Raw genomic sequence first — 14,982 nt, forward strand, 5'->3', positions numbered from 1 at the left:
TACAGAATTGTGACGATTCGTAAATTAGTGTAGTAAAAACAGCGTACAAATAGATACCATAAAATATACAAAAACTAAATATTATAATTTTTAGCAAACTCTAAAATACATTTGTAACAAAAGTGATATTGATCTTCAGTTTGTATGGCAAATGCTCGTTGTGTCCTCAGAGTCTTCACACAAGACTGAATGTTAGTCTTCTTAATGTCCAGCAACTGACGTATACAATAATCAACAGTGCAGAAGGTTCCTGTCCGTCCAACCCCAGCACTACAGTGTACCACAATTGGCGGACCATGAGGGGAATTCTGGCTTGTGAGGGCAGGACTACGTTTAAGTAGAGCTTCCTGACGATCTCTTGCTGCTTGGATTAATAATAGAATGTCTGAACCAGAGCTTGGCACACCATAATCTGGCCATGTAGTGAACTGAAAATGATTAATAATGTGCTCCTCATCCTATAGAAGATACAACACCTAGTCTATCTCTGTGAAGTGGTATGACTGCCAAGCAGGAAGTTGCAATGTTTTATTACAAACAAACAACTCATTATTTAGTCACAACAATTCCTAGGAACTACAATGACATCACGTGACACAAAAACAGCATGTTTTCACCATTTGCTGGACTCGGAAGGTGTGCAAATTACAGTTGCCTATTTCTTCTGATTGCAATGACTCCACTGTAATGTCACCATATGTTACCGTGCCAGCCTCTGGCCAATATTGGGTACACTTGATGCGGTTCAATTCTACACACCTAACGACGAGAAAGATCACAAGTAATCACTAGTAATGTCTACTATATCTACCTGGTCAGCATCACTATCACCATTGTGTTCTGCTCCCATATCATCCTCCAGAAGTCGTTCACAGTACACTTCAAGGGACCTGGTTGCCACACAAAATGATTACATACAATGTTTGACATATTGAACCATACAACATTATTGAACTAGGAAACTAGGAAATGACTCTGGGTCTGGGACTTTTTTCTGCATTCTTATTACATGTTTCTGACTCCCTGTATTCACAGGCTTTAGCTTTCTCACGTGGGATAGCATTTAATAATAGGGAAATGTTGTACCACACTGGTAGTGGAAACTTGATGGAAACAACACCGTTGCATTCTGTGTTGAATCACTTAATGAGGGTAATAAACATCAAGGAGGACTATTAGTTATGTACTTAGGTAGCAAGGGTTATGTTATCACCACACACAAATAAAATAGTCAGATTATTCTCATATGTGATCATACAACCATTAAGTGGACCCCCACTTATCTATGAACCTATGGATGTATTTTTATAATAATAATGTAATGTATGTGAAATGAATTACAGTCTACGATTATAAAATGGTATGACACTGTACAGCACGTAGATGTACAGGTGTACTGAATAACACAAGAACTTAGGTTATCAAATTCATGGAGATTATTTAAAGTAGGAATCTAAAGTGGTTTGCTTAAACCATTTTGTAGCAGCCAAGTCTCTCACCCTTTTCAAACAGTAGCACTGAAGTAGCTGTGCTTTCAGGTTGCTGCTCGTTTTTGTACAAACCAGAGGTAAAGGGCTTGGTCAAGTGTATCGTCATCAACTAATCTCATAACTTTGCGCTTCTTTGTGCTCACATCCAAACTTTCCATCCTTGTGACAAATTCTCTAATCTTCTCTTCATTCTTCTTAAAGTCTCCTACGGTCAATTTTCCAATCCCATATTCACTTGCAAGACTAGACTGACTTTCTCCTTTCTTCAAGCGATTGATAATTTCAAGCTTGGCTTCCAATGACACGCAAGTACACTTTCTTTTCGTAGCCATATATATTTTTTCACAAACACGTGACCCAAAATTTTGAGGCTGGATAATCCGAGCGGCCAGATAAGCGAGGGTCCACTGTAATTCCCTTTCCACTACAGTATGTACCCTAGTAATGTATACCTGTACGCATTCTTCACTCTTCAGTTGAGATTAGGAGCATGATAACAACATAATGGATGATTCGTTTGAGGAGAGTTAGGAATATATGGCATCAGGGTTAACACCGAGATGATACAATAATCTATTTTAAGACTATTAACTTTCAGTACAATATTTGCATTAGCTACATACGTAATTGGGCAACATTTGCAATGTCTTGCAGTGATGTGAAACAAGTCAAGCCATATTGTCAATCTATGCACAGCAGTTGGATTGTTGATTGTGAATTAAGAAGGTAAGTATTTCCACAAATGAGGGTATCAACTAGTCTGGCGCCGCCAACCCTATTTTAGGTACTTATAAGCGCCCCAAAAAATAGGGTCTGGTCTGTCTAGCATTCAGAACTTGTGCGCAATTACACTGCAGCTCACGTTAACAACCATTTAAGAGATCACAAATAGTGAAGAATCCAATCACAACAGTGATTTAGGGATATCAATCATAGAGGTGTACCGATAATCGGATCGGCTAAAATATCGGCCATCGATATGGCATTTTTTACCAATATCGGTATCGGTACAGAACAGTAGGAGGACCGATATTGCTACCGATTTTTAGACAGTAGCAATAGTTTGTACATAAACGGATTATGCATTGGTTTTCTACGTTATCCATGTGACTGTTTAGTGCCAGTGGCTTATTGTTCTCTCTGAAACAAACGCTACGCTACGAGAAGCCATATAAACACACGAGTCTAGTGTTTGTTGCTGAAAAGCTTATCACAGTCTTTACAAATGAAGCAGCTATAAAGTACCTTGCAATAAAAGAAGGGTCACAGGATAACCAAGGAAACTTGCTGTACCAGATTTCTCACAAGCCATTAGAATACAGAGTAATGCAGAAATATCTGTTTAAGGCTTCATGGGAGTATACATAAAAATGTTTGTGAGTGCCTAATTGTCTGGATTGCACAATAGAAACCCATGCTGTACACCACCACAGGCAGAGTATAGCATGCACATGTTATTGTAGGGTAGGTAAATGTACACTTTTAACTATAATGCAAATATCGGATCGGCTATCGGTTATCGGCTTGGCTATCGGTTATCGGCTTCTTCTGGTGGCATCAATATCGGATATCGGTACATGCCAAAAACTCATATTGGTACACCTCTAATCAATCAGTTACTTTCTATTGTCGGTTGAGGCTGTGGAGGTGATATTTCTACTTTCCGATGGAAGGTGTCTATTACACATGAATGTTAAATGGAAAATCGTCCCCACCCTGACACAAAAAGAACTCATGCAACTTTCGTTTTGTGACTTTCGTCCCAGTATTTACTCACGTTGTGCAGCCACAATGCATCAATTAGCAATACTGTGATTTGATTGGACGCACCAGTTTTCAGTAACGGTGGCACAAGCCCTTGATTCTAGACAAACCAGACCCTATTTTTCAGGGCACTTATAGGCGCCTAACATAGGGTCGGTGGTGCCACACTAGGTATTAACAGAGATCACAGAATCTTCATATATATATATATATACCATGTTCAGCATGCTGTAGTTATTTGCCTTACCAGTTTAATTGAAGAATTTAATATGGTAGTTTGGCAAAATTATATCAAAATAAAATTGTGGTCCATGGCTAGTGAGTAAACAGAGAACCTGATTTCTAAATGAAAAGTTTGTCAGTAACTAAAATTGACAAATAAATTACCTACTACAAATACAACTTATAGTTCCATTCATGGATTGCTCCAAAATTGAGTAAATTAAGGGGCACGTGTGCACACAGACACACACTACACACAGACACACACTACGCACAGACACACACTACACACAGACACACACTACACACAGACACACGGACATACACTACACACAGACACACCTTGTGTCAGAATAAATTCCTTGGGAGCTTTATATCCATCAGCATAGTTTGCATGAATGTAGTCCGAGCCCTACAACAACAACATCACATGTGACAAGCCCATCAAACAAATTGCTAATGAATTATTTCACAAAGAACTAATTGTCACATAAGCTGTCAACGAAGGTTCTAATACACTCTCTCTCATTGACATGTTGAAATGGTGAACTAGTGTACAAGTCTAGCTCAATAATTACACAGAATCAACTACCATTTTAATAGTCGTTGACACCAATAAGTGTTATGTTAGCACCAAAGGGTGCTAATTATGACATGCTAGTTTTGAATTGTTCCACACAAAATTGAACAAAATTGGGCAAAAAATTTCTATATAAAAAATCACACAAATATGACACTGAGATTTGATATAACACTGCAGTCCACCACACTCAGAGTATTATAGTGCAGGTGAATTGTTGATATAGAACACCCACAAGTAGAGCAACTTGCAGCAAATCAAACAGGTGTAAATAGCTCTCAATACAAAATTTAATTTGGCACACTGAAAAATGTGAGTGGTGCAAGCTGACAGAAGGACAAAGTGTACATGATTTAGTGTACAATTTTTTTGTGCTGAAATGTTATGGATTCAGCCACTGCATGCATCAGTCTGGACGGGTCGCTTTCATAATTGAAACCGGGTCTGGGTCTGACCCGCTTTGAAGATCCTGTTTTTGTGGGCCATGCCCACTTATCAGGATCATTGGTTTCTGTCTGTAGGCATATGTAGAGCCTCACCTATTTATCAATGGCTATGTATGATCCATGTCTGTTCCTGTCTGCAAGCTTACGGGGAGCCACACCCACTAATCGAGTACGAGTTCTAGTCTAGTCTTACAGCAGGTAGCTTCTGTTTTAAGCCACACCCATTTGCATGCATGGAACCACGCTAATTTACCAGTAAGGTGTGTTTAAGTATACTGACGAATTATAAATTTAGCAGTTTGGTGACGTGTTGCCAATTCGCCAAATTTAGTATTTTGTTGCTATATGGTATAGCTTCACACAAACCATTTTTAGCTCAAGAACAAAATCATGACATTCTTGACGAATCTATAGTTGAAACAATTGTTAAGCTCCCTTATGACTACATATTTGACTGTGTCCTCTGCCAGATGAACAAAATTTTTGAGCACAAAAATTAAAAGCTAATACAAATTCAAATTGATGACAATGTTGGGCTGACTTGTATCCTACACTGTTACATAACAACTTGACTGTGAGGATAAGTTACAGTATCACTTAATCTACATATCTTTATAATGCATGTCTAGTAAGTGGCTGGTTGCAAAACCACATATACTTGTATGACAATTACTAGTACACAAATACTTACACACAAACTATACACAATGAAGGTTTACTCACTTCTTTTCCTTTCACCCTATTAAGCTTCACTCTGTTACGATCAAGGCAGCCGACATCTTTATACCTGTTCTTCTTGATATTGCATTGAATTCTTTACAGTAAGAAACATACACAACGTAACAGAGGTGTCAATGACACAATTACTTTTCTCACTTGCAAATCTTCATTTCAGCTGGCTCTGGCTTGCTGCGTATCTTGAAATACTCAGCCTTAAGACCTTCCAATTTGCGAGACTTGACATAAGCTTCAAGCTCAGCTATTCTCATGTCTTGATCTCCTTCACTGGTATTGAAGAATGACCAGTTTTCATACCGTGACTCGTTACCCTCCTCTTCATCTGGCTCACTTTCATCTCCAGATTGTTCGCTAGCAGCAGCTGCAGCAAAACTGGGAGGTTGTGTTCTCTTCTTGGGTACAGGTGGAGGTTGGGTAGGTGCATCACTTGGTATTTCAACATTAACATAGTCACTACCTGGCTTGGAAGAACCAAGGAAGAATGGCTTTTTCTTGACCGTAGGGGATGGGTTGGTCACTGCAGTTGGATTGACAGTGGTTGGTGGTTTGATTGGCCTGATTGATGGTGTAGGCTTGACTACTGTTGGTCGTTTCATTGGTGCTGATGGCTTATTTGCTGTCACTGGCGGCTTGGCCGCTGTAAGTGGCTTAGTTGCTGTTGGCAGTTTAGCTTGCTGTGATGGTAATGTGTCGTGATAAGTCACCACTTCGTAGCCATCACTGTTCCCAGGCTGCATTGAAAAGTTCTTAGCATTGCTGCCGTGTTGTTTCAAAGATCGCCTCTGGTCACTACTGACAATGGTCTTGTCAGGGATTACATTTTCATACGGAGGTACGGTGTGGCCAGAAAGCCAATCATTGGCATACTCACCTTCAAGTGAAGTTGTACTCTCCCTCCTCCAGTTGATTTTCAGTGTATCAGATGGTGGAAGATGTCCAAACTTGTTGGAAAGTTCTCCAGAGTTATTAAACACATCGCGGTCCTTAACAGCTGTGTCTTTCATTTTCTTCGGGCCTGCTCTGTCCTCCCAGTTTGAGATCATCTTGCTGGCAATACCAGTAGTCTTTGTGGGTGGTGGTGGCTGAGACTGTTTGTTTGCACCGTATGGTTGAGGTAGTAGTGGCTTGGCTTGGGATCGGGTAGGGTCATAAACAACTCTATGTCTACTACTGGGTGAAGTGTTCCCCTGCACCTCAGTAGCAAATGGGTGTGCCTTAACACTAGGAGAGTCGTATCTTCCTGTACCACGAGGGACCAGTGGTACCTTCCTTTCATGTGTGCTACCGCCAATTGATCGGCTTGGTGGTGTGCCATTATGTCTGGTTGCGGAATGCGACTCAGGTTGGTTGGCCATGACATTCAACCAGTTCAGGTTCTTCTGCATGGAGTAGTCGCTACTTCCTCCAAGAGTAGTAGGAACAGATTGAGCTGGTAGAATCTTAGTGAGCTCAACTCGTGACACAATTTTGATCTGTAACAAATATACAACATATCTCTGTGTGTGTGCACATGCACATAGTGACGTAGGTCGTACTTACAGTATGTACAAGTATGTAGACACCAACAAACAAAATTTGCCTTCAAATTAATGTTCACCATGTTATTAGTATTTTCACAGATGTAATTTTGGTGTACTACAAGTCAGTTACTATATATACATGTATATTGCAGCAGTACTTTTAGCTGCTGAAATTATCACAGGCATTATGTACACCAGATGCTCACCTTGTGCTTGGCTTGATTATTCAAGAAGTATTCCAGCACCTTCTGCTTCAGCTTGAACCAGAGGGGAACATCAATTAGAAATAGAGACTTCACAGGCAAGGGGTACACTTCCTGTCAACCAGTAGCAATAACAACAACAACAACTATCTCATGTTGAACACAATTCTAACATGTTATGCTGTGGGGTAGTGCATTTAAGAGTGAAAAGGACAAAAAATGGCTTCATGCTGCTCTTTGAACAGTTTCTAATACACAATGGTATTGTTCTATATAACTTGGTTAAGTCAAAACAGCCATAATATTTTCTCATATATTTCCATATACACATACACTATTTGGCCACTTCTCATCTCAATAGCCTACACAAATCCCAGATAGTACAATATATTAAGCCCCGTTGGTCATACTCTTTGCAAGGCCGTCTACCCCCTCCCCCCCAAGAATACACTGTATACAGTAAGTGCAACCCTTACTGCATGCACTCAGTGGGTGATCTTACTGATCTAATAAGTGTGTGAGACCATACTGGCATATTGTATACCTCCAGATAAAATAGAATCCAGCCTCTGAAAAATTCTATTGTAAGCCCTGGGAATTGGTCCTCTAAGGCTTAGGAACACCTTTGATTGATCATTACTGTTATACCAGATAAAATACTGGGCTTCAAAAAAAAAAAAACAGTGACCTCATTATTTGCACCTTGCACATACGCACGCACGCACAGCTTTTGAGTGAAATTTATGCATCAAGTATACAGTATTATAATATTACCTACTAATAATATCAGATCACTTACTAAAACAACTTTGAAGATCAACCTCATCAAGCCATGATCAATGCTTGTCAATGTGGCATCATGAAGGTCCATCAACACAACCATACCATTCCTCTGTGTCTTGACACTGAGTCAACAATGAGTGGTGTACAAGTACATCAATACCATCATTTCCTCACCTCTTAGAAGCTTCTCCGAACACAAGGAACAATGTCTGAATGATTGATCTGTGGTCATTTCCAACATCTGTTAGCCCAGCTTCAAAGAACACAATGGCTGCACCATCTTTGTCTCTTCTCTCCTGCACCAGTACAAAGACAATGACACCTTGTAACACACAGCAGGTTACTCACCGTATTCCATATCTTGCGGTTGTACCAAGCTGTCTCAATGGGCTTTGTGCTGGCAGACACAGTGGCTATGTCATAGTCTATATAGTATTTCTGTGGAGGACAACAAGTAAACTCTATAGCATGATGAGCTATGTAATAGCAGAGATAAACATAAAATTTTGCTGAACATAAGTACGTTACCTTGTTAGATAAATGGTAATGACTACAGAGTTGTGAAAACCAGACTTTCTTTGTTCAATACCAACTTGGGAAGGCAACAAATGAGAGCATGTACTAAGTGCACATAGAAGGTTCCCATAAAAGAATGGCTAAAATCTTTGAAGTGCCATATCTTGCAGGCTACTGATCAAGACTATCCAATTAGGGTACTGCAAGTGAGCCAAACTTCAAGCTGTAGTGAAACCCAGTCATGAGCTTTTTAATTTTTTTCTTTTTTTACTATTAGTTCATAACATAGATGGTGCAGGACTTTTATTTATGAACTTACAATTGGCCTTCATATTTCCACTATTCAACATGGAAGGAAGAGGGAGTGAAATACTACCAAGATTGTACAGAATAACCATCTATTCAGCACACCTAGAGAGGTGTCCTGATAGAGGAATCTAAATGTGTGGACCATGGCCAAGTGTCCTGATTATCAAGATGACAACATTTCAGGTATGCGTTTAATTCTAACAGCTGGGAGATTGGTGTTAACTTAACAATACCACTATATGAGGGATTGGGTTTCGAGCAAGAGTTGAAATGCCATCCAACGCTACAAATTAGTCCATGCCATTAAAGTAGTAGCATGTAAGAACAGACACTTTGTACAACAAAAGTGGCATAGTTGTGGCACGTCTAGCACCTTGTGATGTTAGGCATCAGCACACATCGCTGTACATGTTGCATCAACCCCTTACATGGATGTCAGCTACAAGCTACACTTGTAACAATATGATACTGAATCATTCTAACTGTTCCCTCTTAGACACAATATCTCAATAGCAATTAATGCGAGAAACCATATAGTTTTTATCTTGTGCTACAGTACCAAGGTAACCAAGGGCTGGGTGATGAAATTATTACACAATTCATAGAGTCATGAAGCCCTGATTGTGAGCAATGAATAGGTCATATTATGCTAATATCTAGTCTCTCACACAACCAGCCCCTCGAGTTGGGAGAAAAGACTCTGGTTACCCAGTAGTGGCAAGGGCAGTCCATCTAGCCTTGGCAAAAAAATATCTAATAAAATTACACGGAGATTGAGAGCAAGACCAAGTCTCAAATTTAAATTGCACACCAAATTTATTTAGTGTTAAATAACTTCATATTTCTCCATATTAATTGACCACAAACTACAACAACCATCACACACTCATCCACCACATTTCCTTGGCTGTTCATAAGGATATACCCCATAGTCAATGCCACGTTTTATGTGAGGCGCGTGTATATAACACAAATTTTCCAAACTTCATCTACCTCATAATTCCTCATCAGCTCTAAGGCTGCGTTGACATCAAAGTTGGTGGCTAGTAAATATTTGCACGCCTCTTCGGGTTGCAACGAGGGTTTGTCTTCCTTGGCTCGCGACACATTGGCTGAACTGAGAAACAGGGACATTTTCTACGTACAAGACGCCGGATGATACCACACAAATTTATCCACACCAAAGCTCTCTTACCGTGACCTCAGATTCAGTCAAGTTGCACTCGTTAACGAAAAATCCACCCCCAGCCATCGCTGGGTCACCTCCCCACCGAGCCTACTCTAATATATTAAGAATATATTACAGAAATTTGTGATAGTGGGTTTCGATATTGCACTGTTGCACAACACCGCGAAACGGACAGCGGAGTGATATTTAGCGGAGTGATATTTAGCGGAGCTTGTGTGTAGTAGGATTTGTGTATCTCGTAGGAAGTGTCCCATAATGGCGACGAACTTATTGACCGGTTGTCAAGATCGTGATAACATCCGGAATATCTGCATTTTGGCACACGTGGACCATGGTATGGCACAAAACTGAGCGTTGTGTACACACGTGTATTGAGAGCATTGTAGTGTACCCTAGGGTTATATATTTCAAATACAGTGTACTAAGTAATTACAAATATTTATAAATAGTTGACGTAGTGTGCACATGTCAGATGTAGACTATAAAGTCACGTAATCTAGTTATATTTGGTATCATATGCTGCAGGAAAGACAAGTCTGGCTGATGTTCTGGTAGCTAGTAATGGGATAATATCAGCTCGACAAGCTGGAAAGGTTAATAACACATGTAACATTATCTGCTATCACATGTAATGTCTCCGCATGTCGTAGTTACGATACTTGGATAGTCGAGAAGATGAACAACTTCGTGGCATTACAATGAAGTCTAGTGCAATTGCTCTACATTACCAATCAGGTCAGAATTACAGATGGAGATTTCTGTCTGTCCCAATAAATGGTCCCATAAAGTTGTCTACAGTGGAGCATCATTAATTGGCACAGTAGAATTTGGTCGAAGAATATATGAACCTCATTTTGTGCCTTTAGTCCCATGTGTGGATCCTCTTAAAATACTAATATCACCCTTTCACATAGACACCAAAGCAGCATACTTTGTTGGTAGTTTATGCTGTCGTAAGCCAATAACCTGGTGTATACTGCTGTGATCAATTATGATGATTGTAACACCTCCTCCATATACCATTGGTACTGCCAGCTTGAGCATAGCAGCTAAGCAGCTTCAGATATTTGTCTCTGTAGCTTTTGCTGTTTGTTGTTGCTTGTTTGCTATTGTGCTGCAGCGCCTACTGCTGTTGCTGAGTGCTGAGAAGCAGTAAACGAATGATGATAATGGAAGGGGTAGCAACCCTAGACTTAAAAATGTACCCAAAGTGCAGCTATAGATGATGATCTTCCTTGTTTGCTGAAATATTAACTTAGACACTATAATGTGTACATAGGAGATGTGAAATACTTCAGGCAATAAAATATCAGTTAGATAATGGGGTCTAGTGAGGGCCTGGTTTTGCACAAGGAGTCCCCAGCAGATCATTTACTCTATATACAGACCAGGACTCATTGCTGTGTTCTGTATTGTGAAGACTACATGAATTAGTTCCATTTTAAAAGTTTTATCTCACACTCCTAGGTGATAAAAAGTGCCTGATCAACTTGTTGGACTCCCCTGGGCATGTTGACTTCTCCAGTGAGGTATGTGTTGGTGTGCTTGACTGTGTTACCATGTGTGTGATCATGTGCGTTAGGTTTCCACGGCAGTACGGCTATGTGATGGGGCACTGGTGCTAGTTGATGTTGTGGAGGGGGTGTGTCCTCAAGTAGGTGTGCCTGTGAATAGGACACATGTGGCTTATTCATCAACCATCTTATAGACACAAACAGTTTTACAACAAGCCTGGCTAGAAGGAATTAAGCCATGTTTAGTGTTGAATAAGATGGACAAGCTGATAACTGAGCTAAAATATTCACCGTCTGAAGCTTGCTACCATCTTGTTCAAGTTCTAGAGCAAGTTAATGCCATTACTGGTCAGCTGTTCACTTCACAAGTAATGGAAGAAGAAGCTGAGGTAAGTTTAAGACGGCCATTAAGATAACTTCTTTTATTATAGAATTTTTAACTAGCAAAGAAAGTCAGTAGCTGTGACAACGACTACAGGAGACACTGATCAAGTGTACGACTGGAGTTCAGGGTTGGATGAAATTGATGATTCTAACTTGTACTTTTCTCCTGAACAAGGAAACGTTATCTTCACGTCAGCCACAGATGGCTGGGGTTTTGGGTAAACTACTGTGATAGAATACATTAGTGGTACTACTAGTACATTGTGGTTTGTTCTTAGTATCAACCACTTTGCACAACTGTATGCCAAGAAACTGGGAATCAAGGCCAATGTTCTTGAGAAGACTCTCTGGGGAGATTATTTTCTGAATGCCAAAAGTAAACGCATCTTTAAAGGAGCCCAGGTATGATGTATGTCATACAGTAGTGAAGCCTGTATAATTTGGTCACAGTTGGTCCTCTGTACTATAGACAGGGCACTTTGTACTAAACAACCACATGTGTTTAGACAGGTGACTTTAGCCACCTAATTAGGTTCCTGAGTCACTATATATCTCAGTTTGCTCTCCCACTCAGGCTAAAGGAAAGAAGCCACTGTTTGTTCAGTTTGTTCTGGAGAATTTGTGGGCAGTATATGAAGCAGTATTAGTAAATAAGTAAGTGATATAATATTGTAGTGATTGTACAATATGTATCATTCACTATGAGTGTGTATAGTGTGTTACTGTCCAATGTACTATAGTATACAGTAATCTTTTCAAACTGATAAATGTAGCCGAGTAAGGTTAGTCTGACCGACAAAATGAAAAAATACAGGCTGGCTGGCAAGACTAAAGTAAGGTTGATGCAATTATTATGGCATTGACACTAGTATGTGTGTGTATGCACGTGCACGCGTGTGTGTGAGAGAGAGTGAGAGAGACCGAGCGAGTGAACAGAAAAACACTACCAATCATTTATTGCATTAATGTTCACTACACGCATCACTATATATCGTATGTTTAGGGACAATGAAAAGATTGATAAAATTGTACAGAGCTTAGGACTGAAGATTTCATCCCGGGAATTACGTCATAGTGATATGAAAATTCGTCTGTCAGCTATTTGTAGTCAATGGTTACCACTAGCACCTGCTGTGTTAGGTTTGTGTTTATAGTTACCAAATTTGTGTTGTTATTGTTGTATTGTGGAATAGACATGGTAGTGAACAAGCTGCCAAGTCCTTTGCAGATCACTCCAGAAAGAGTCGAACAATTGATGTGTAATAGTGAGAAGAGTTTCACCTCTTTTCCACCTGAGACACAACAGTTAAAAAATGGTCAGCACCACTTTCACGTTATTCAACATTATCACAACAATTTCCACAGCTTTTCTGAAGTGCAGTCCCAATAATGGTGCCCCAGTTATCATCTTCATATCCAAGATGTTTCCTTCCTGTCAACTTATTCTTCCACAGCACAAAAGCAGGTACACAGTTATGCTGTAGTCACCTGTACCTGTTGTCTTCTCTCTCTGGTAGGCCACTGACAGTGGAAGAGATTGAAAAACGGAGGGAACAAGTTAGAGAGAAGATGCTAAACAAGTTAGAACAACAACAAGATAAGCAAGTGAATGGACCTGAGGAAGAAGAAACTGATTCAGAGCAACAAACAGATGAAAAGGAAATGCAGTTTCTTGCCTTTGGGAGGGTGTACAGTGGTACAATACACAAAGGACAGAAACTGTATGTGTTACAGCCTCGCTATGATCCTCGTAATGTGTTGTCAAGTGATGACTCATCACTACCGGAACATGTCAGCTCTTGTACAGTCAAAGACCTATTCATCTTCATGGGAAAAGAAATTTCATCAGTTGAAGAAGTCTCTGCTGGTTGTGTGTTGGGTATTGCAGGTCTAGAAGAACACATCATAAAGCATGCTACTGTGACAAGTACTCTGGCTTGCCCTTCATTCCGTTCCATGAGTTTTGCTGCTGCACCAATAGTCCGTGTAGCTTTGGAGCCAGTTCACGCATATGATATGTCTGCATTAGTCAAGGGGTTACAACTACTCAATCAGGCTGATCCTAGCGTTGAAGTGACCGTACAGGAAACTGGTGAACATGTCTTAGCTGGTGCTGGAGAGGTGCACCTGCTACGGTGTATTGATGACCTCACTAAAGATTACTCTAAAGTGGAGCTCAAGGTCTCCGAACCAATTGTCCCATTCCGTGAAACTGTTGTGCCACTGCCCAAAATTGATATGGTCAATGAGGTCATTTCTAGTGAGAACGAGAGAGTTTTACAAGCATCACAACTTTCTGACAATCGCCAAACTAGTGTTGAAATATTGACACCTGATAAGACATGTATTCTGTGCTTAGAAGCAAGGCCACTACCTGAGGAAGTTATTAAACTGTTAGATACAAACTCGGCCTTACTAAAATCGTTAAATTTATTTGAAACAGGAAAGAAATCTTCTGCAGCAAGCCAAGATCTGGTTGTGTTAAATGAGCAGACTATCAGTGCAGTGTTGGAACTAAAGAAAGAATTACAGGTAGCACTTGACAAGGCAGGTAATGAGTGGGACAAAGCTACTGACAGAATCTGGAGCTTTGGACCAAAGTTTATTGGTCCTAACCTGTTGTTAAATGGAATAAGTGACTATAACCGACACTCTGTATGGAGTGTTCTGGAAGGCATTCAAAATTTCACTGTCAGAGATTTTGATCACAGCATCATCAGTGGTTTTCAGTTGGCCGCTGCATCTGGGCCACTATGTGAAGAGCCACTACATGGGGTTGGATTTGTGTTGAAGAGATGGGAACACTGTCAGGACCAAACAAACTCACTGGAAGATGACAATAGTGGTGATCGGGTAACCAGTTATGGTCCATTGTCTGGGCAGCTGATTTCAGCAATGAATGAAGGTTGTAGGAAGGCTGTGTTAGCTCAACCAGCTAGGCTTATGGCTGCCATGTACACGTGTAACATTCGTGCCACAGCTGATGTATTGGGAAAGTTGTATGCAGTGTTGGGGAAGAGAAATGGTAGAGTTCTGTCAGATGAGATGATAGAAGGTTCCGCCATGTTCATCATTGAGGCTTTAATTCCTGTAGCTGAGAGTTTTGGTTTTGCAGAAGAGATGAGAAGGAGGACTAGTGGCCTTGCTAGTCCACAACTAGTGTTCAGCAATTGGGAGGTTAGTCATAGCAGAACACTACAAGATCTTACTATGTGTTGGCGGGATATCTTTCTCTGGGATACAAGTGACCTTCCTGCACTTACATTTCACAAATCAAGTTTCCATACCACAACAAAATTAGACTTGATTAGTTTGGCAAATTTG

General features: G+C 40.3%; 2 protein-coding genes across 2 annotated transcripts in view; one reads left to right on the plus strand and one right to left on the minus strand.

Moving 5' to 3' along the window:
* LOC136262453 (uncharacterized) lies at positions 1-9,886 on the minus strand. The gene is made up of 12 exons (XM_066056728.1): positions 9,767-9,886; positions 9,565-9,708; positions 8,095-8,184; positions 7,921-8,042; positions 7,763-7,868; positions 6,967-7,077; positions 5,379-6,712; positions 5,226-5,316; positions 3,819-3,888; positions 812-890; positions 618-759; positions 1-458 (listed from the first exon to the last, which is right to left on the minus strand). Exons 1-12 carry the CDS (start codon positions 9,821-9,823, stop codon positions 75-77), a joined length of 2,730 nt encoding a protein of 909 aa, XP_065912800.1. The 5' UTR covers positions 9,824-9,886; the 3' UTR covers positions 1-74.
* The window catches only part of LOC136262449 (elongation factor-like GTPase 1), a 5,618-nt gene continuing 494 nt past the window's right edge, over positions 9,859-14,982 (plus strand). Inside the window, exons 1-13 of the mRNA XM_066056723.1 lie at positions 9,859-10,094; positions 10,286-10,353; positions 10,411-10,495; positions 11,228-11,289; positions 11,343-11,414; positions 11,469-11,663; positions 11,719-11,876; positions 11,937-12,060; positions 12,233-12,312; positions 12,662-12,798; positions 12,852-12,974; positions 13,024-13,123; positions 13,176-14,835. Of these exons, the coding sequence (XP_065912795.1) occupies positions 10,016-10,094; positions 10,286-10,353; positions 10,411-10,495; positions 11,228-11,289; positions 11,343-11,414; positions 11,469-11,663; positions 11,719-11,876; positions 11,937-12,060; positions 12,233-12,312; positions 12,662-12,798; positions 12,852-12,974; positions 13,024-13,123; positions 13,176-14,835 (2,943 nt within the window). The 5' untranslated portion in view covers positions 9,859-10,015. The remainder of the gene's footprint in view (positions 10,095-10,285; positions 10,354-10,410; positions 10,496-11,227; positions 11,290-11,342; positions 11,415-11,468; positions 11,664-11,718; positions 11,877-11,936; positions 12,061-12,232; positions 12,313-12,661; positions 12,799-12,851; positions 12,975-13,023; positions 13,124-13,175; positions 14,836-14,982) is intronic.

The sequence above is a fragment of the Dysidea avara genome, chromosome 7, assembly GCF_963678975.1.
Source record: "Dysidea avara chromosome 7, odDysAvar1.4, whole genome shotgun sequence".
Taxonomy (NCBI): Eukaryota; Metazoa; Porifera; class Demospongiae; order Dictyoceratida; family Dysideidae; genus Dysidea; species Dysidea avara.

Excerpts from the sequence above, each read along its gene's own strand:
- LOC136262453 (XM_066056728.1), bottom strand. The coding sequence starts at position 9,823 with ATGGCTGGGGGTGGATTTTTCGTTAACGAGTGCAACTTGACTGAATCT. Across the intron at positions 6,713-6,966 it reads ATAATCAAGCCAAGCACAAG|ATCAAAATTGTGTCACGAGT; the intron begins GTGAGCATCTGG and ends TATTTGTTACAG. Across the intron at positions 5,317-5,378 it reads GCTGAAATGAAGATTTGCAA|AATTCAATGCAATATCAAGA; the intron begins GTGAGAAAAGTA and ends CTTACTGTAAAG.